The sequence below is a fragment of the Perognathus longimembris genome, chromosome 4 (genome assembly GCF_023159225.1).
Source record: "Perognathus longimembris pacificus isolate PPM17 chromosome 4, ASM2315922v1, whole genome shotgun sequence".
Lineage (NCBI taxonomy): Eukaryota > Metazoa > Chordata > Mammalia > Rodentia > Heteromyidae > Perognathus > Perognathus longimembris.
In genome coordinates this window covers 60,005,544-60,027,805 of record NC_063164.1, presented here as the reverse complement: position 1 = coordinate 60,027,805, position 22,262 = coordinate 60,005,544, and the positions used below count along the sequence as shown (strand labels likewise).

The following is a 22,262-nucleotide window of genomic DNA, read 5'->3' as shown; positions in this document are numbered from 1 at the left end:
ATAGTAGAGGTCACACAGAAACTAGCTAAAGGGAAAAAAAAGCATTGTGGCAGAAAACAACATCAATCCAAAGAAAAAGATTTTGCTTATGAGTTTGAATTCAAAGTCTTCTAACCTGGATTCTAGTCTCCACTGTTTAGTACCAGGCAATCTTTTTTCTAAACTTCAATTTTCTTTTTAGGAAAGCAAGGAGAATGGTATTGGAAATCTCAATTGCATGAAAAATACTTAGCAAAGTTATAGAGCATCATCAACATGAGATAAGTGACATCATTATTATTTCCAGAGAATTAGGCAGTAAACAGAGATGTGTGGAGAACATCCACTTCAGACTAGAAGATACTCATTTTTCTGTTAGAAATTGTTAGAAATAACAATGGATCATTCTTGGTGCACTAACTTAGTCATGAGAGTGCCATGAAATAGGATTCTAAAGAACAGTGGATAGCTTATTGCCAAGGAAAAATAAAAATCAGCCTTTTCTTTCTTTTTGATATATTCACTGAGCATTGGTTAGTCAAGACATTTGCACTGTATAGGAAAACACATTGGGTACACTTGAAAGCAAAGGAGACTGGGGTGGGGGTGGAAGGAGCTATACTTCCATAACCTTACAATTCAATGCTTTGTAAACACTGATTTTACTCATTTAATAAGTATCCACTGAGTACCATGACGTCTAGTTTCAGGCACTAGGAGTGCTGCAGTGATTAAAACAAGGGCCAGTGGCACTAAAAACAGCAGGTAAGAAATAAGCAAAGAAACAAATACCAAAAAATTCTTTCAACTAATGGACACAGATAATGTCATTATGAGGTACAGTTACTACAGAGTGGAAGGGGACAATGTTAGATAAAGTGACCAAAGATGAATCAACCCTTAATTAATAATGGGGAAGCCAGAGGATTGGGGAAGAAGACTCCAGAAAGAAGCAAAAGCAATAGATGGGAATGCGAGTGATGGTTGAACTGTGCTCTTGAAGGTCTCTTTCTACTTGGATCATGACTTACATGAAATACCTTAAATCTCCCCATTTTCTGAGCACCATCTGTGACAATGCTGAAGTAGTTACTTTGAGTAGGATCAGAGGCATCTGTGTTTCTCAAAGTCTCCCCAAGTGAGTCTAAGATGAAACCAGGAAAAGAAATGCTGGCCAGATAGGAAGTATGAAGTCAAATTCCACAGGCCACACAGATGCCAGGCTTTGTGCTGGGATTTTTTATTTATTGTTTTCAGTCCTGGGGCTTGGACTCAGGGCCTGAGCACTGTCCCTAGCTTCTTTTTGCTCAAGGCTAGCACTCTACCTCTTAAGCCACAGTGCTCCTTCTGGCTTTTTCTATTTAAGTCATGCAGAGGATCAAACCCAGGACTTCCTGCATGCTATGCAAGCATTCTACCGCTAAGGCACATTCCCAGCCCCTGGGGTTTTATTTTGAGCATGATGGATGCCAGTGGAGGGTTTAAACTGAATATAATTCAATTTTAAAGAAGTGCTGTGGATTCTGGTTGGGGTATGGATGCTAGGAGAAGAGAAGAATAGAGTGAAAATAGTTACATATACAGATCAGGCACCAGTGACATGAATAAAAATACACACTACAAAGGATGGTTGTCTAAACTAAAATGTACCAGTGGATTACATCCAGAAGTCAACCTAGACTGAACAGCCAACGGAGCTGTTATTTATTCCTTTCCTGCCTCTCCCTTACCAGCACATCACAAGGTTTCACATGGACAACTGTTTACTCAGTGCTTCACAATTGTGGCTGTTCATTAAAATAATCCATAGCAATAAAAAGAAAAATCTTTCCCCAGCTTTACCACCAGAGACTTCATTTTATTGATCTGAGGATTGAGAGTGGATGCTGGGAATTTTTTTAAGGATCCTCAACGGAATCTGTTTTATGCAGAAATAAGTACAACAAGAAGTGCCGAGTTATACAAATGATCATATTAATTGAGAATAGATCAAGTTGGCATAAGATACTGCTTTTCTTGTAGTTGATGGGTTTAGCAGAACCTGGTCTGAATCTTCCTGTGTAGGAAACGGAACTCTGCAGAGTGAATCCAGGATAAATATTATGACTGAGAGTTACCACCCTGAGACAGTCAGGGGAGGAGGGAATGCTTTGCTTGGCCTGAGTACAGAAGTTTTGTTGTGTGAGATAAGGCCATTTAAATAATTATTCATAGAAAAAACAGACTGGGTTAGGAATCCCCACTTTGTATTTTGTTTGCAATGCAGGGTATATCTATAAGCTTTTTGTCTCTTTGCATTCCTTAGAACTTCCTACATTTGGTAAGGGTTACTGAGTCTGTGTAAAGACCCAAGCAAGAAGCTGCAGTTTTAGTTACCTGTCATTTGCACCCATTATAAATAGAAAAAGGATGTGTGGCTCAGTGGCAAGCTTCCTGAATGTGTAGGAATTCCCTGTTCGGTGACTGGAGGAGGTGGAGTACTCTGGATATGGCCTCTACAACCAGAACTGAGGTTCTCCTCCTTCTAATGGCTTATACACAGCAGGACCTGAAGATCAGGAGGGGGTGTAGGGTATTTTAAAGTCTCTTCTAGAAGACAGGCACTTAAGCTGTTTCTTTCTATAATACTGAGATTTCAATTCAGTGCCTCCTGCTTGCCAGGCAGGCAGTCTACAGATTAAATCATAGTCCTTATCTTTTTTCCTCTAGTTATTTTTTCAGAGGGGACTTGTGCTCTTTACCAGAACCAGACTAGATTCCTCTGCCTGGTTTCCTTATGTATTTGGAATTACAGATATGTTACCACCAAACTGATTTGTCATCACTAAATGAGTTTCACTAAATTGTTGCTTAAACTGGTTGTGAGCTTTTATATTTGTTGCTGGAAATATAGAGATGAGCCACTATGCTTAAGTTTTACCTCTTTTAAAACAAATACTGAGGGGCTGGGGATATAGCCTAGTGGCAAGAGTGCCTGCCTCGGATACACGAGGCCCTAGGTTCGATTCCCCAGCACCACATATACAGAAAAAACGGCCAGAAGCGGCGCTGTGGCTCAAGAGGCAGAGTGCTAGCCTTGAGCGGGAAGAAGCCAGGGACAGTGCTCAGGCCCTGAGTCCAAGGCCCAGGACTGGCCAAAAAAAAAACAAAAAAAACAAATACTGAAGGTCTCATTATATATAAGCTGAGTGGAAAGAAATAAGGGATTATATTACCAGATGTATAAGTCAGATATGTAAACTTAAGATAATACAATCAATATCTGTTGTAAACTTTTATTGTTATGTTGTCCATATCCATAACACAATATTAAATGTGCTTTTTAATATTTGAAAGTGCTAAAGTAATTTTCCAACCATTTGTGCTTTACAAATGAGTATACATTTTTCATGCTGATTTAGTGACTTTTAGTGTCAACATTATTTAGACACACATATAAAATGCACATGCAGTTGAAACCAGTTATAACATGAAACTAATATAATTTCTTTAATGTCCCAATAAGAGAATATTTTTTTTACCTTCACATAGGTATGTTCCAAGAGAACAAACAGTCTATCAGGAGATACCAAGTAATCACTTATGGTATAGCCCACGCCTTCCTGTCAACCAAGTAGAAGAAAGAGAAGTTGAGCAATGTAACTGCCATCATTCAGCACCTGCTACATGAAAGGCTCTGTTCTACATCTACATGGCTTTTGCCTTGGGAGTACCCAGGGTAGGAGAGGAGGTACAGTCACCTACACACATGACCATATTTGAAGGTCAAGGAAAGGAAAGCTGGATGTCAGAGCAGAGAAAGAACTCTCTCCAAAGGGAGAATAGGACGAGAGAAATCTTAGGTGCTTGTGGCAAAAGGCATGTGGGTGTATAGGGTTGCATGTAGCCTGAGCACATTTTGGAGTGTGGGAACAAGGTGACAAGTGGGATGGTGTCAAATCAGCAAATTTCTGGGACTCAATTAGAAAATGTAGAGGTTTGTCCTACTTTTCGTATGTGAAAGTGATAGTATCATGTTTATGTTTCACAATGGCAGTCTCTGGTAACATGGTGGCTGGGATGAGAAGGGGAGGCAGGGGGCTGTATCACCCTGGACTTGGGCATTACATTGGTCTGTTCTTTAACACATAGACAGAGACACAGGTTAGACCCTCACTGTCACAAGAGTTAATAAGGATTTGTGCTGGTCCACCCTGTATAAGTGGAAACTTGTGAAATTCTTAATACCATGGAGTGACATGTTTTATTGAGTAGATAGTGACCGCAGTGATAGGAAAGCCAAAGACAGTTGGGTGACTGAAACAAAAAAGTGAATACCAACACAGGGAATATGATACTTGAGCTTGTGTACATCAAAGAGGAGTTCAGCTTGGGAGAGTAAATTAAAATAGTCTGCAGGTAATCTATGGGAAAGAGACAGCATCCTGTTGGAAAGTGAAGCCTGCATCTTAGGAGACAGTGAGTGTGAAAATGCACGAATGAGAATCAAGAGCAGAAAGGGGAGCACTGGAGCTGTGAATGTGTGACCTTTCACAAGAAAGGAGGACACAACATGGAGAGGCCCAACCTGGGAAACACTTACATTCAAAAACAGTACAGGCAGAGGAGGAGTCACCCAAGAAGAGTAAGAGGTAGCCAAGGCAGGGAGCATTTCAGAGAGAGAAAGGTCCATTGTGCCATGTGCTGCAGAGTCCAACAGGATGCACAATGATAGGAGTCATGACTGGGAAAGGAATGGAAAGAGTCCCCTGAGTTTCATGCATCATTTAATTATGTGAGGAAACATACAAATGTACTGTTCTCCAAGAAAATGGAGCTGTTTCCAGATTCAGCATCAAATAGCAAGATATTATTTTCTTGCTTGTAGAGATATTCATGATCTGAAGAGAGAAAAGACCATATCAGTATTTCTAATTGCTATTAAACACTTCCATAAGCTAAAGGTTGTGCAATAAAAATCAAACTTCAAACTCACAGAATGATGAAGTAAGCATTTCTAGGGAAAATATAAACAATGAACATTATACAAGTATCCATTCATTCTTTTGCCACTTGTGACATGGTTTCAATTTACATTTAACTTAAAAAAATTATTTTGCCAGTCCTGGGGCTTGAACTCAGGGACTGAGTACTGTCCCCGGCTTCTTTTTGCTCAAGGCTAGCACTCTACCACTTTAGCCATAGCACTACTTCCAGCTTTTTCTATATATGTGGTGCTGAGGAATAGAACCCAGGGCTTCATGTATGCCAGGCTAGCACACTACCACATTCCCAGCCCCACATTTAACTTTTGATAGTGCATATCAGACTTAGGTTTTCATTTTCCTGTATTCTTTTCCTTTCTAACTCTAAATATAAGGAAAATACTCTTCTTATTTTTTTAAGCAAGGGTTATATCTTCTAAATACCATAAAAGACCTTTCTAAGCAATGTAGCAAGAATGAATATAAATATTAAAAAAAAATCTTACTGGGTACCAGTAGCTCTGGCCTACATTATTCAGGAGGCTAAGATCTGAGGATCATGATTTAAAACCAGTCAGAGTAGGAAAGTCTGAGACTCTAATCTGTAATTAATCACACACACAAAAAACCTGGAAGTGGAGCTGTGGCTCAAGTAGTAAACTACCACGGACAACTCTCTCCCTAAGTTCAAGCCACAGTACTGGCACAAAAGTAAATAATCTGCATCTCCCAACCCTGAAAAAAAAAAAAAGCTTACCTGAAATCCACCACAAAGAATAGGACCTCACTCGTAAAGTATTTTTCAAGTAATCAGACAGAGAGTAAGTTCTGCGGCTATCAGCTGCAGCATCATCTGCAGGTTGAAAAATTAACAAAAGAGGCAAATGTTCAGAAAGATGCAATGTTCAGAAAATGCTCATAAAATGCAAGCTACATTTTGAAAAATCTCAGACCAGATAGAGATATTGAAACTGCATTTATCTATGAAGCCTGATGTATGAGGGAATACACTGAATATGCTTCATGAGATTCTCTGTGAACAGTAAGGTGGGCAAGGTCAATAGAAGTGCAATGTAGGGGCTGGGGATATAGCCTAGCGGCAAGAGTGCCTGCCTCGGATACACGAGGCCCTAGGTTCGATTCCCCAGCACCACATATACAGAAAACGGCCAGAAGCGGCGCTGTGGCTCAAGTGGCAGAGTGCTAGCCTTGAGCGGGAAGAAGCCAGGGACAGTGCTCAGGCCCTGAGTCCAAGGCCCAGGACTGGCCAAAAAAAAAAAGAAGTGCAATGTAAATGCATTTGCTTTTGTTATCATGTTTGGGGACAAAAGCAAAAGTAATTATAATAGCATATTTCATATAGTCCTATATATACACACAATCTGACCACTACAACATAAAATTGATATTTAGATGTTATTATTGAGATCTTCCACAATCTGTTTTCCATACTAATTCTGAAATATAGTAGGTAGTTTGTGCTTACAGGATGTTTCCATTTGACTAAGCATATTTCATATCAGTCACTACTTGTGTTCAGTTATGACCATGGTCTGCTCAGGGCTGGATCACCCATGTTTGAGACCTTGAGGGTTGTTTTTCCATTCCATGCCCTGTTGTTCCTCAGAGGCATTTCAGACTTTCTGATCCACACTTTGGCAGGGGGTGGGGGTCTTTGCTTCATCACTAGTTCTATTTCAGTGGGTAGAACCTGTACAGTTCTGCATTCTGCTTACTAGGGACACATTCAGTCTGAAGTCATTTCTCTCTCTCTCTCTCTCTCTCTCTCTCTCTCTCTCTCTCTCTCTCTCTCTCTCTCTTTATTTTTCCCCAATACTTCTTTGTAATTGGCCTTGCTGTTTCTTGCTGAACAATCTATCTTCTAGGTATCCTAGCCTTGGTACCACCACTGGGATAATGTTTCTACAAATGCCACTTCATCCTGGCACTCCTTCCCTCAGAAGATCTACATAAAAACTAACAATAACAACAATTTTTGAAAAACAGTATCATAGTTTGATGATGTGGTACTAAAAAGTTTTGTTGCTTGATTTACAATTTTATCTAATAAGCATGATAATCAAACCAGTGTCAGTCCATTAATAACAAAGAGCTTAACATCCCTCCTCAAATTCTCTGCTTTATACATACATGTAAATATCCACCCCCCAGATTAACTCCTCCAGGATTCCTTTAACTTTAGATTTCTAGCACATTCTTCCAATTATTTTTTGTGTGTGGTGTATTACTGAGGCTTAAACCTAGGGCTTGTAAGGCAGGTGCTCTACCACAGCCATAATCCCAACTCATTAACTTTTCACAATCTGTGAGGAGACAATTTTCTTACCAAAAAAACCCCCAAACTTTCAAAATAAATGTTCATAAAGTCTTGTTCCGCTGTACCTTTGTATCTGATTACAGTCTTACATTTGCCTATAAAACCTTGTAATTCAATAGATAGAATTGTTTCATTTGCCTTTGCTACTTATTGATATTGTTTAAAGCTAGTTGGTTAAGTAGATTGAACAAGTTTTTTATAAATCTATTTGTTTTCAATTCAATTTCCACCCTGAAAGTAAGTCATTCATGTTTGTTTGCAGAAAGATAACAAGTGGGTAAAAATCAGCCCTTGGGCTTGCCAACCTTTAAGAAAAAAACAGTATTTTCTGTAGCATTGTGCAATCAATTTGAAATTCATACAAGGGATAGTATCTACATACCTGTGTGTGTCCAATAAATGCTCTCAATTATTTTGTTCATTCATCCATTCATTCATGTATTAAATCATCATTAAACAAGTGCTATTTCTACTGAGGATACTTTGTTCTCAAGAATTATTATGTATGCATTGAAATTTTATAATAAAATAGATATAACAACATAGAACATCTGTCATTGGCTCTTGATTTTTTTCTTAAGGGAATGGACTACCTATAATAGTCAAACACAGCATCATCTCATTAAAGCATTCAAACATTGTCTTATATAAGTATATTTTCCCACATGTTTTCAGGGCAACATACATCTGGAATATTAAATTGAATCAAATTTTTCTTTATATAACCTAATATTCAACAAACTGGGCTATCTTTTCATTCACTGATGCATTCCTCACTGAGGCTTACCTAACCTGTCCTCCTCAGGCATTGCTGGTTAATTGTTTCTTCACCCTCTGGCTTTTCTAAGCATATCATCTCTACCACATTCAGGCTCCCTTCCATACATAATGTCCCTTACAGATCTACCTCTGGGGACCAAGATGGATGGCTAGTGAGCTGTGGCCCAAGATATTTCTGCAAGGCTTATGAGCCAGCATTCAGATGCTTTATTCTAACTCTGCATCCTGGTTTCTACATATTACCTACCTAGTCCCAGAGCAGCCTGGCTAAATTGGAGCAACAAATGTTCCCTGACTGTTTTTTTTTCCCTTGCCATTTGATAAGCAGGGCACATAGGAAGACAGTTTGGAAACATCTAGATAAGCGAGTTCTGTGAGATGTGAGTGCCAAGTCCAGGTTTTGACCTTTAGCAAGTTCATAGTTTGCTGCCAAGTTACAACCTATTCTGTCATACTCATATAGGACATGCTCATATTTCTCCTTCCTTGTCTCTTTGCTCCCTGACAGGGCACTGCTGCAGCAACAGATGAAGGCTCTTGGCTGTTCATGTGGTTTTCCTGGTGGGGCACGGGACATGTCGTTTGTTTGACTTTATCAGTTCAAAGTATTGTGCTTGCCAAGAAAAGTGGTTAATCATATGTTACCCATCAGCTTATACAGAAAATCTTACAATCAGATGTCCTTTAATTTGGATTTTGAAAAGGTTAGCTACATTTTACATTTCTTTTTTGGACAGAGCATCTCCAAGGTGAAATATGAAAGCACAAGTTTTCTTAGTCATAATAGGTACGACTGTAGCATGTTAAATGGATAAACCTAATAGAAAGTTCTCATCAAAGTGCTAAAGTATCCTAATAATTCCTTGTATCCAAATCAGAATCACTTCTGAATAGAAGTAATGCTAGAATAATAAGGTCGAAACAAGGAAAGAATGTAATTCTTTGGGATATTCTTGCTTTTGTTGCTGTTTGATTACAGTGTATTTTTCAGTACTTTTTTGTCCATTGATCATAAATTTTTTTCTATGTTAAGCTAAAGTTTATAATGTTTCTACTTCAAAAGATAAACTTCTGTTAAACAAATGATTAATGAAATACATCTACAATGAAATGTACTGTTCCAGTCCACAATTACATTCTATTGTTAAAGACAGGCAAAAGAGACATCCAGTTCGAGTTTCTGTGCTCAATATGGTGATTAGTTAACATTCCACATTGATGTTTGTATTGGTGATGGGTATAAGGAAATAAATTGGTGTTACATCACAATTTGCTCTAGCAAAATAGCAGCCTTGACATAGGGACAAAGGACAAACAATCAATAAGGCAGACACAGACATTGATTGAAAGGTTTTCAGATACTGTGGCTAGATTACCCAGCAGTATATGCAGGCCACAACCCATCTGCATTGATTAAAATAAAAACACTATGAGAGTTGAATCAATGATGGCTTAGAAATAAGAAAGCCTAGATTTGAGCCCAGGCCTATTTATTGCCTTGGGAAAAATTACTCAACCCTTGCTACAGTTTTCATGACAGTGATTCCTTCAAAATTCATGTTAAAACTTAAGTCCCTTTGTGGGATTTTAAAAGGTGTGGCTTTTGGGAAATATAATTAAATGAAAAAGTTTCCATCCTCATGAATAAGTTAATGCATTACAAGAAGGCTGACAGAATGTAGGTTAGATATTTTCCCCCTCTCTGCCTTCCACCATGAGAGGATGCGGATAAAGAAGTTGTCATCAGTGGAGAAGACCTGCACCAGATGCTGAAACTACCATTACCTTGATCTTCAACTTACCAGGCTACAGAAGTATTGGAAATAGTTTTTCTACTCTTTATAATAACCAAACCTTGGGTGTTTTGTTACAGTATAACAAAAAGATGGAGGTAGAAACTGTTATCAGAGAAGTAGAGTATTGCTAAGCAGTTTTGAAATGGGATTATGGAAGAGTAGTGGCTGGACTGGATTAAACATTAAGGGTAATGTTAGTGAAGGGATCAGAAGAAAAGGAAAGACTGGCACTGGTGACCATACTTATAATCCTAGCTCCCTAGGAGGCTGAGATTTGAAGATTGTGGTTCAATTCCAACCTGGGCAGTAAAGTCCTTGAGATTCTCACATCCAATTAAGCATCAAAAAATCATTAGTGGAGCTATGGTTCAAGTGGTTAGAGCACCAGTCTTGAAGGGAAAGAGCTAAGAGAAAGCACTCAGGCCCTGAGTTCAAACCCCGATACCAGTATGTGCATACACACGTGTGCATGTGTGGGCATGCACACACACATGAGTATAATAGATAGAAGGAACTTCTGTCTTCTTAGAAAATTTTGTAAGCTAACATGATCAAAACAATGGAAGAAATATGGAGAATAAAGGCCAATCTGATGCAGACTTAGACATACGGATAAGTTTTTGAAAGGAAGAAAGGCCATCCATCAGTGAAAAAGAACTTGGATGAAATGTGTCTGTGCCAGAGGGCCTTGTAGAAAGCAGGACTTATGAGTCATGAATCATAATATTAGGTTAAAGAAATCTCTAAGCAGAGTTCAGAGTTTTCCATCACTTCTCTTATCTGCCTACAGTAAAAGGGAAGCAAACCTGAAAATTTTGGCAAGATGTCAGTTGAGCTTCATTAGAAGGATGACTAAAGAATAATTGGATAGAATATCAAAGATATGGGCTGGGAATATGGTCTAGTGGTAGAGTTCTCGCCTCATATACATGAAGCCCTGGGTTCAATTCCTCAGAGATAGATAGATAGATAGATAGATAGATAGATAGATAGATAGATAGATAGATAGATAGATATAGATATAGATATATAAAGAGAGAGAGAGAGAGAGAGAGAGAGAGAGAGAGAGAGAGCCAGAGTGGTGCTGTGGCTCAAGTGGTAGAGTGCTAGCCTTGAGCAAAAATCCAGGGACAGTGCTCAGGCCTTGAGTTCAAGCCCCAGAGCTGGGAGAAAAGCAAAAGAACAACAGAATACCAAAGATGTGCTCAAGTAATTGTTTGATAAGGAGATTCATACACAGTAGGAAGCCAGATGCTATTCATCCTATTCTATTTATTAGCAATTAAAGCTATTTTCCTTATGTTTCTAGAGGTTGAGAAGTTCAAGATCAATAAGCCACATCCTGAAAGAACCTTCTTGTTATGTTTAGTAATATAACAGAAGACATCACATGACAAGCACCTAGGGTAGGTCAAAATGTCACACTTACCCCTATAACAAACCCAGCACTTCAATAATAACATTAATCCATTTATGAGGGTGAGGTTGGTGCTGTCCTTCCCACAGAGGCCTGGAAGATAAAACTATACCAAAGTGGGACTTTACATGTCCACATTGCTGTAGTCTCTGGGCTCACATCCCAGTGCAGTGATCCTCAATTGCACTATGCGTGGCCCATGTAGGCCTATGTATGGTCCAGATGGCCATTTTGGAAGGGACAAGGCAGAACTCTTGGTAGTATCCACATAGTGCCATCTTTACAGGTAAGCTTGGCAACCTCTACCTAGATATCAAAGGATGGATCAGAGAGTGATAGAATTGATGCTGAAAATTGAGTCAGGGATTGGGCCACCACAGAATGGCCCACTAGGGAAATGCTTAATGAAGCAGTGTGTATGTGTGTGTAGGGTTGCCTGCCCATGAGACCTTGGAACTGTGGAGCTGCTACTGTTTAGTGCCATCCTACAAAAGCCATAATTACAAGAGTCTAACCCATGAGAACTGCTTCATAGGCTATGGTAAGTAAAATCATGGGAAAGGGGCAATTGTATCCTGTTCAGTGTATCTGAGGGATGAAGGGTGAATTGAAATTATTCACAAGCTGTAATAATTGTTTTCAGTATTGGATTTCATACTCTGGAAAGTGCCATTCTGCCTTTCTTGCCTAATTCTCCATTTTGAAATAAGAATTCCTATCCTATTCATTCCTCACCATTGTAATTAGGAAGCATATAACTTGCTTGATTTACAGGTTTGCAGCAGAAAACAAATTTGCTTTAGGATGAAATTTATCTTTTTACTTGTATCAGATTTAGAGTAGACTCTGGACTTAAACTTTGGGGTTGATGTTAGAATATGTTAAGGTTTTAGAGCTATTGAGGTACAATGAATGCATGTTGGATATGAGGAGAGATGAATGTAACAGGGTAGCAGTACTTTGCTATGATCTGAATTCTCTTCAAAATTCATTTGTGATAGTATTAAGAGGAGTCTTCCGGAAGTGATTAAGTCATGAGAGCTGAACCACTGTGGATAGATTAGTGCTTTAGAAAAGGGCTGGGATTACCAATGGGTCCTTCTGTCATTCTGCAATTCTGACAGCAAGTTCACAACATGGAGGCCATCAGCAGACATAGAACACTGGGATTTGTCAATCTCCAACAAACTTCTCCTGTTTGCTAATTAGCCAGTCTATGATATTTTCTCATAGTAGCACAAACAGTCCAAGACAAACCTTTAAAGTCTCCAGTAGAAATGAAAACAATAGCATTATGAACCCTGTAGGGATATGCAATGACTGAAATCAGATAACATATGCAACATACTTATGCAAGATCAGGACTTGGAATTTAACATCCCTGAATATATGTTACAGTACATATTATTTCTTTGTTTCAATTACATTCTAGAAAGACAAGAGCATCTAGCAGTGGTGCCAAGATTAAGTTTTTAAATTCAATAAAATAATAATCAATTAAGTTTTATTCTAATTCTATTAAGTTTCTATGAAACCATTACATTGAGAAAACATCTAGGGTAAGTGCAAACATTTACCAAGTGCTAATGAACCTCATTTCCTTCCTTCAGTATGTCTCTAATGAATGAAACATTCATATATAAAGTAAGCAGGTTACAGAATGAAGAAAAACTTTGAACATAATGGAATTAAAGGGCGTTAATGAATAATGTTTCTCTAATTACTATACAAAAGAAGCATTAGAAAATAATCATAAGCTGTAGGTTTACTTTCTTAATAAAACGTCCCAGGTACATCAAAGAAATCTAATAAATGTACTACCATTACACTAGAGCCAGGAGGATGCTAGATTTGTGCACTCTAAACATCTACTATTGATTTGAAATAGTAGCTGTTACAACTTTTGTAGGAATGTGGATGGTAGCTAAGTGGTAGAGTACTTGCTTAGCATGCACGAGGTTTGATCCTAAGTATCATCAAAAAGAAAACGTAAAATCAAAGAAATGTGATCATTGTATTTCATTATGGGCATCCCAAATACCCAGCCAACCAAATGACACAACATATATTGTCTAGAGTAACAACAGTCTGAAAACCTGGCAAAGCAGAATCCTTCACTCTGTAGTCAGGCAATGGACAACTCCAAATTGATCATCAGCCACATCAGGCTCTCTCCTGCCTGTAACATTGTGTTTTCTATACCTTCTGCCTGAAATGCTCTTCTCCATAAAAGCCCAGCCCTTGCTCTGTCACCTTCAAGTATTTATTATTATTATTATTATTATTATTAGCATTAGCATTAGCATTAGCATTATTCTTATGTCAGTACTGGTGTTGGCATGCAAGGCCTCTTGTTTGATAGGCAGGTGTGCTACCATTTCATCCATGTCTTAATCCTTTTGGTTTGGTTATTTTTCAGATAAGCTCTTCTATTTTTGCCTGATGCCAGCCTCAGACTGCAATATAGGTTTTATTTAAGAGTTGTATTCCTTCTGTGGTCTGGTGCTGTAGCTTGGTCTCTCACAGTAAACACTTCTCTGTCTGCTCTGGCTCTGGCTTTTTTCCCCCATAGCAGTAATACAATCTAACATATCATATAATTTATACATCATCTTGCCTACTATCTGTTTCCTTTTGTTAGATGAAAGCTCCAGTGAGGTCACTGGTTTTATTTTGCTTCATTTTTATCTATTATTGTATTACTATCACCTGGGATTGTACCTGGTGCATAGTAGGTACTCAATAAGGAGTTGTTAGTGAAAGGATAAAAGGAAGACAATCTACAAATGAGAACCAAGAGTTTCAAGTTGGTGTTTGAGAGTTTGAAGTGGTTGGGTGGAGGAAGAGCAGTGGGCTTGGTCAGATGGCTCTAGATAGAGCATAGATAGGAGTCTTGAGTTACAGTCTGCCAATGGTCTCCATTGGGGTTAGCCCACTTCTCTAAGGCTGTGCCAGTCTCTTATGTATTTTCGTTCAGCTCCAAACATTCCCTTCTTTGCTCACCAGTACTAAGAAGAGATTTATGGTTGTGTTCCCAAGACCTTGCATCTACAGGATTCCTGTTAGCTTCTGCCAGTAGGTAAAACAGAGTGATCAGACACCAGTAAGAGAGGAAAAAGGACCTTCTTCCTTTTCCTTGCTGATCCTGCCATCATGTGCCCATCATAGCACCTGCCAAGCTTCCAGTTTCTTTTGGAATATCCATTTATCCTGTTTCACCTTGCTTCTCAGCAAAACCAGAAGCTGTTGGGTGCATTTCACACCCCAGAGTTTTGATCCCAGATTGTGGGGTTTCACTTTATTTCCAACTTCAAGACATAGCTTCCTGTCGCAGATACTGATTCTGAGTTATCCTTTTTGCTTGGCTATCTGCAATCAATTTTTATATTAAATTCCTCTGCTGTAATACTTAATTTTATTTTAAATAATGTAAGATCTTCTTTAACAATAAACACAATCTCTATCAGTTGTAAGAATACAACATACAAATCTGAGGCTGGTACACATTTTCATAAGTAGCTGTGTGGTGAATGTTTGGGGCTTGGTGAGGCACATGGTCTCTGGTCTCAGTCACAGTATAGCCCTTGTAGCTTGAAACTCATCAATTCAACCTGCAAATGAACGAGCAGCATCATGTTTTCATAAAACTTTATTTACAAAAACAGGAGGCAATCTTGGCTGGAGTTGGATGACCCAACTTATGCATTCCTCAAAATTATAAGGACCAGAATTTAAAAAAATCTGTTTTCAAGATTGGTTTGGAATACTGATATTAATACTGAAACTCTGAAATACTTGTAACAATAAAAACACGAACCCATGGAGCAGCAAAGTGAAGTTGGGCAGACGTTTGTGACTCTCCTTATTCAGGTCAAGAAGAAACTTTCTGCAGCCACTCATAAAGCTGCAGCGACTAACTGGGTGGAGCCTGATTAACAGCTGAGACAGCTCAGGAGGCTCCACACACAGGAAGCCAGCACTACAGAAGGCGGAAACTCTGCTTTATTCTTCTTGGAAATGAAAGCTGTGGTGGTTTTTTTTTTTTTCCCCTGACTATCGTCACTCTCTCTCCCTTTGATAGGACTCTCCTGGGAATAATAAAGACATAACAATAACTGCTCAAAACTAATATTCACGGATGTTTACACCCCACTTGGTTGACTATCAATGAACCAGTAGAATCAGAAATAGTGACAGTTACAAAATGGAAACTTCTTCACTGTATGGATAAATGAACCACATACACAAACTAGTTTTCATTTTAGCATAAGACTTAAAATAGCTGTGGAGACATGAGTGGATGGTGTTATGTGCAAGCAAAGAATTATCAGCTAGTGTTCAAAAGAAAACCAATGAGAAAGCATTGAAATTTAAGGAAGCTGTAAAGCTTCAAAGAACATTCCAGAAAGATTTGTAAGCATAATCAACAAGGTTACTCTTTGTGACAAATGCTTGTCATATCATTGGATAAAAAGTTTCCTCTTTGACTTAGCAAGTCATGGGATTTGAGTTTAGGACTATTTGATTGCTTGAGTTACTTGGGCTACATTTCCAATCCTTTTTGCTTTAGTAGTTGCTCAGGTTGGATCTCATGGGTTTTTTTGTTTGTTTGTTTTTACCTTGGGCAACAATGGGTCATGATCCTGCAAATCTTCTACCTGTGCCTCCCTTATACCTGAGTTGATGGCATAGTCTACAATACCTGTTGTTGAAATGAAGTCCAACGAACTGAGTACAAAATTGTACCTCTCCCAGTATGTGTCAGATAAATCTTTCTGGAGTGAGAGGTAAGTAATATTACACCAATTGCTCCTAGCACTAGGAGCAAAATTAATGAAAAATATAAAAAAGAATGTGTACATTTTATATAGTTTTGTTAATATATTGAGTGAGTCTTAGATGATTTTACTAATCAATTTATTCTTATTCTCATCCCATTTTGGATACAAGGAGACTGAGATACAGACCAGACATGCCAAAGTCTTGTGGTTAGTTACACCAAAATATGCAACAAGGCTCAGAGGTCTGTGTTATAACCATGCTTCCAAACCCCTTAGTATTCAGAAGAATAATTGCACATGATGAATGCTGTGCTGGCCATTTTTGTGAATTAGTGGAGACAAATAGGATTTATGGAAGTGTGAATTGAGTAGCTGCACCTAATGAAAATAGGCAGACTGCTGGAACTTAATTTAGCCAAAGTCAATAGGCTCCCAGTTTTCTTAAAAACTGGGATAATTCTTCCACACTGTATCAGGATGGCAACTCTGTGGCTTACTGGGAAGGAATTTGCTTTATCCAAAAATCTCTTCCATGGTAGATCCAATAATTTTCATCATCTGTTCCCCAAGCTCTTCAAAAAATAGTGAGGTGATCTTCAAGACAGATTTCTTTTCTTCCTTTTTTATTCATGTTTTTCTGGATTTTAACACTTTTAGAGAATGCTAAACAATGCAGGCCCAGAAGTTTGCATTTTGAAAAGAGTATAAATTTATCCAACAAAAGAATCAGTAATTTTTTCTTACAACAAAAGCCATCCATAAGGGGCTTATTTTCTACCATCCTCATTGTCTCTGTGGTCAATGTTTTTCCTTTTTGCTTGAAGGGCAACAGGGTGTCTTTTCCCTATTCTTTGCCTTGCACATTTAGCTTCTTGATTCCTGAGGCACTTGCTTGTCCTCCTATCTTTTTCCTTTCAAGAATCTTCCATTTCTTTTTAGTGTTTACTTTTGCCTTCGTCTTCTTCCATAAGCATTCAGAGGACGTACCTATCTCAAAAATTGGACTCACCCTGACCTTCCTGCCTCCTTGATACATGTCATTTCTCTTGCTGCCAAGAAACTTCTCAGATATACAACCCATACACATAGCCTTCACTTTCTTGCCATCTGTCCTCATAATTCTTGATCTATCCCTTATTACTTAGTCAATATCTACTTCTTCCCTCTCATCTTCTTTTCTGCAATTTTTTCTGCTACATACCTTGCCAATTAAATACCTAACTTGAAGGCTTTTTTAACTAAAATATAATACAAGAAAATGACTGTATTATGTTTTTGTCAAACAATAACTAGTATTGCACTTTACACATACTAGGTACATAAGATCCTGCACTAATGGTTCCCTGTGTTTTCAGTATTTAAATCAGAAATACTAAAACATATAAAAGTGTTCATCAAAATATTTTCTTGCATGAACAATTAAGATAATTTCTTTAATTTGCCCAATATTCTTTAGTAACCACTGTAATATTCAGTGTTCTAGGTGCTAGAGATGCAAGCATGATCAATACATTAAAACAAAAAAAAAGCTTTTGTCCTCACAAAGCTTGCCTTCTGATGGGACATAAGTGAACAAAATTAAGTAGTGGCACATGTAGGGTTATTTAAATAAGTGTGATGGAAAAATATAAAGCAGGGAAGGGAAGAGGAGTGACCTTCTGGGAGTGTTGCTGTTCCCAATGGGATAGTTTGAAAGGCCCCATGGACAGGACAGAACTTGAGCTGAGGTCTGAGTAGGGCAAGGAGTGAGCCACACACAGATCCCCAGGAGAAACCACTGTTGTGCATAAGCGGTGAGTGACAAAGGGGGAAAGCAGGAAAGGGCCTCATACGAATGGCAGGTTGCAGGCTTCATGGCTTGTCAAAGCTCTGTTCTTCACTCCAGAGACAGTGAGAACAAAGGGCAGGATTTGACTTGGCTGGATGTATCTTACTGAAATTGTTCTAAATTTTATTTGCTCATAGACTATGGGCTGGGCTGCTCTAACAGCCTAGGGCTGACCACCCACATTTTCTGCCACATGGCACCTCCACCTCCCAAGTCAGAAACAGCACGTCAAATCCTGTGCGGTCTGCTGGGATCACTTACTGCCTCTTCTGTGACCAGCACACATGAATTGCTTTGAATGATTTAGCCAGGCCCAAGCAGATAATCTCTTTTTTTCCCCTAACTTAATTGTTCCATATCACAAAAGTGTGCCAATATATAACCACATTAATCTCAGCATAAATTAGTGTGTGCGAGAAGAATTCAAGGAGAAAAATCTTAGGAACTATCTAAGAATCCTGCCTCCCACAATCACTGGCTGCTATGTGGAAAATATACTTTGGAGAGGTAAGGAAATGGGGAATTGTTTGCACAGATACAAGTGAAAAGTGATGGTTTCTTGGGCCACTGTGGTAGCAGTGGAGGGGGTGCAATCTGTCCCATCTCTGAAAGCACCACCTCTGAAGACAGAGGTGATCAAACTGCCATCCTGTCGAATGTTATAGATAAATTAAAATGAAGAGCTGAGAAGAACCACAGGATATTGGTCTAACAACTGCAAAACTAGAAGCAGTATTTATTTACACTAGATATATAGTGAGGGAGTATTTCTTTGAGGGAGACAAAGAGATTGTGGGGTTATCATATGCCATCAACCACCCCCCCAAAAGAGAATAAATACACACAGGCAGTAGTATGTACTATATGAAAGAGTTTAGGAATGAAATCTGAATTGAAGATACAATTTGACAGGTAATACATGAAGATAACAGGTTGTACATGATATTTTAGAGTATGAAAGTGAATGGTATCATGTAGTACATAGAGCTAAGAGGCCTTAGGGTGATTCCTTGGTGGAGACCAAGGTTAAAAGTTGGAAACATAATGCTAGAAACCCAGATTGCTGAGAGCAAGCTAGAGTCCTGAGCTCAAACTGTAGTACCAGTATTTTTAAAAAGTCAGAAACATAAGGGAGAAAGTCCTTAGAAGGTAGAAGGAAACTAAGAGAGTGGAGACCCAGACGGGAGATGAAGAAGACAGGTGAACAGTTGGCAGACATGCAAGACAGAATGAAAACTGAATTCTGAATTTCCAAGAAAAGATCAGTTTTAATAGTGAAGTGAGATAACATTCCAGTGGGTTTATAAGAGAGAAAGGAAAGGTATTGCATATGGTAATTGTAAGGTCCACCCTTAGGAGGGCTCCATACAGATAACCCCCCACCATGTTTAAGTCCCAGTTCCTGCCTTAGCTAGGTAACTGGCACACCTGGAACTAGTTACCTCCCCTTTCTCTGAGGTCACATCCAATCCACCTGGCCATACCTCCCACCTTTCCCTATATAATCTGGCTCAACACAAGTCCACTCTCTTTCCTTTTCACTCTTACTCTATCTTGCTCTCTTTCTCTCTTCTTTCCTTCTGCCTCCCCATGCCTCCATCTTGTATGAGCTGGCACTTTGCCCTCCCCCCTATAAACTCCTTTCTGCCTGAACCATGTGGTAGGTTTCCTTTCTGGCGAACCTTCCAATAATGGTGTAGGAAGTTGTAAAGTATAGTAAGGTGTAAAGTTGTAAGAGTATAGTGTAAAATAAATAAAGGAAAGAAAAACATCTTTCATTTCTTTATTTTTTAAGAATGGAGGCAGATACAATGATTGCATAGATGGGCTGCTATGAGAAGTTCTTGCCAAATGATCTGTTTCCTTTCTTTCTCCCTTTTCTCTTTCTTGTGTCTTTTTTTTCTCTCCCTTCAGTTTTCTTCTTTCCTTTTAAGGGTATAACTTGGGTTTTGATTTAGGACTTGCTGGTGCTCTACCACTTGAGCCTTTCATGTCCGGTTTATTTTTCAGATGGGCTGATGATTTTTGTCTGCGGATGGCCTTGGCTCGCAGAATTCCTATTTCATACTCTGGCCTAGTTGGGATTAGAGGCATGTGCCAGCCTGCCCTGTATGGTTTCAGTTTTCTTATTCAAACAGGAAGCAAGGTCATGGGCTGAGGATGAATATGGGGAAGGAATGATGGAGGCTTGAAGAGAGAAGATATATGGAATTGTCTATCAGATGAGTGGCAAGGAAGCTGTAGGTAGATTATCAGACTGGATAGTTTTTGCAATGCAGCAAAACAAACAATTGCATTGAAGTGAAGTCATTACCACCCAGATTAAATTTCCCTTCTGTAAATTTGGAGGAAAATTTTGAGCCATCAGTTAGCTACATGAAAATTAAATTATAGCTTCTAGATACTCTGAAGTTATTTTGCTTGTTTATTTTATTTTCATAGCCACTAATTATGTCAAGTTTCACTTTTCTGAGATTACTTTTTCAGATCTTTGTAAAGCTGTTGTCCACTTTATTTTGCAATTGTTGATTACTTTTTCTCATCATAAATTGGACAAAATACAACAGCTTACGTGTATTTAATGAGAAAATTGAGAATAATCTTCCTCGCATGTTTCTGACCTCCTCTACTGTCTCAGATTTGTACCTCAAATTCAGTTCTTCCCTGCTGTTGATCATGTTGAATGCCAAGAGAAAGCAAATGCTGGGGTTAAAATGTCCTTGAAATAAAAAAGGAGACATCAAAACATGTTTCTTTGTAATAAATATAGGTAATTTGGAAAGTGAGAAAAGAAAGATCTAGCAATAACATGTGATTATGTAGAGATCAACACTAGCATGATACCTGTCCACTTTTGCTAGACAATTAAAAATCTTCCTACTGTAATGAAGAGCCAAGGCAATGGCAAAATGTATGGTCTGCCTGAATAGGCCTGCTTTCTTCCTGTCTTTCAGAATTCTCAGTTTGACTTAAGAGCTTCCCCTCCTCCTCCCATGGGCTAAGGAGGTTCTTCTTCTGCACTAGATTTGGTTATTCAAATCACCACAACCTATTTCCCTTACTGATGATTCACTCAGAAATGACAACGGTCACAAATGTAGCCAGCAAGACCTTAGGGAAGTGTACTTCAGATCATGGGATTTTTAGAAAAGTTTCCCCACTAAGGGGGAGTGCATTGCTGTGTGAACCAGTGTTGTGCTGAGCTACAGCAACTACACACAAAAACCAGTACTAGGATGGAAGGCAGAGCTGAAAGATGGAAATTTCTCAGGCCTTTGCCCTGCTGTTGGGTGACTGTATTAACAAATGCAAAATCTGCCTTACTTCTGCACCTACAGTTTTGTCAATAACAAAATAAAAACAAAATAATCACAAAATCCCTACCAGTTTAATTTCTGTTACTTGCAGACTACATCCTGTTTGACATAACCCTCGGGCAGAATAATCTGAGGTCTGTAAATGGTTGAGAATTCAACATATATGTGAATTGCACACCTAGGAAGCATCAAGCTGAGCCATTCCTCAGTCTGATGGCTGAGGAAGATTGGAAGGGTTATATCCAGGCACATTAATCATTAATCCTTTATGCTTGACCAGTTCCTTACTATCTTTTCCTGGACAATACTTGCTATTTGCTTGCTTGTGCTTTCACAGCACTTTGATCATTTACCAGTAAGGCATTCAGCTCTTCTGATCATGGTTAGTGTTTATGTTTCTTTAATATTGTAAATTGTTGAAGGAGAAAGCTCGAGTCTATCATTTGTACATCCCTAGGGACAACCAAAATGCCCAGCAGTTAGAAAGTGCTCAATAAATGCATGCTGAATTGGAGAATGGCCTTCAGTTGACAGATCTGTGCTGCATGAATGTAATAAAGAAGGTCCCTAGGGCCAGACCTTGGAAAGGGGAGGGTTGATTTAGTAGGTCAGATAAGGAGATAGGAACCTCTGCAGATCAGCAATTACTACAAGGAAAGAGTCCAAAGGAGAGAAATTTCTCTACTATTTAACTAACAAAATGTTCAAGGAATCTTCCTTGACTTCCTTCTTCATATTCATGTGCATAATCTGACTTTCAAAATACATCTCACTAAATTTTTTTTTCTCCAATAGTACTGCCCTGGTCCAGGTTACCATTGTTACCCACCTGAAAACTCCCCTTCACCAAAATCATTCGTTTGTTGTTTTTTTTTCCCTAGCCAGGAGTCAAGAGTTATATTTTGTAGTGTAAGAGCATGGTATCCTCGTGCTGAAAGCCCCCAGTGCTCAAAATTAGAGTTGGAATGAAAGAGGAACTCTGTTTTGTGTCCCTCTGCTCTTCTACTCTGTTTTCATCATAATGTTTATTTACTGTCTGAAATTACTTCAGCCTGAAGATCC

General features: G+C 38.7%; 1 protein-coding gene across 1 annotated transcript in view; it reads right to left on the bottom strand.

Annotated features, from left to right (window-relative positions):
• Positions 1 to 22,262, bottom strand: part of Dpp4 (dipeptidyl peptidase 4) — an 87,908-nt gene that overhangs the window by 56,514 nt on the left and 9,132 nt on the right. Inside the window, exons 3-5 of the mRNA XM_048345328.1 lie at positions 5,701 to 5,796; positions 4,768 to 4,859; positions 3,501 to 3,581 (exon numbers count right to left, since the gene is read on the bottom strand). Coding sequence (XP_048201285.1) covers positions 3,501 to 3,581; positions 4,768 to 4,859; positions 5,701 to 5,796 — 269 coding nt within the window. The remainder of the gene's footprint in view (positions 1 to 3,500; positions 3,582 to 4,767; positions 4,860 to 5,700; positions 5,797 to 22,262) is intronic.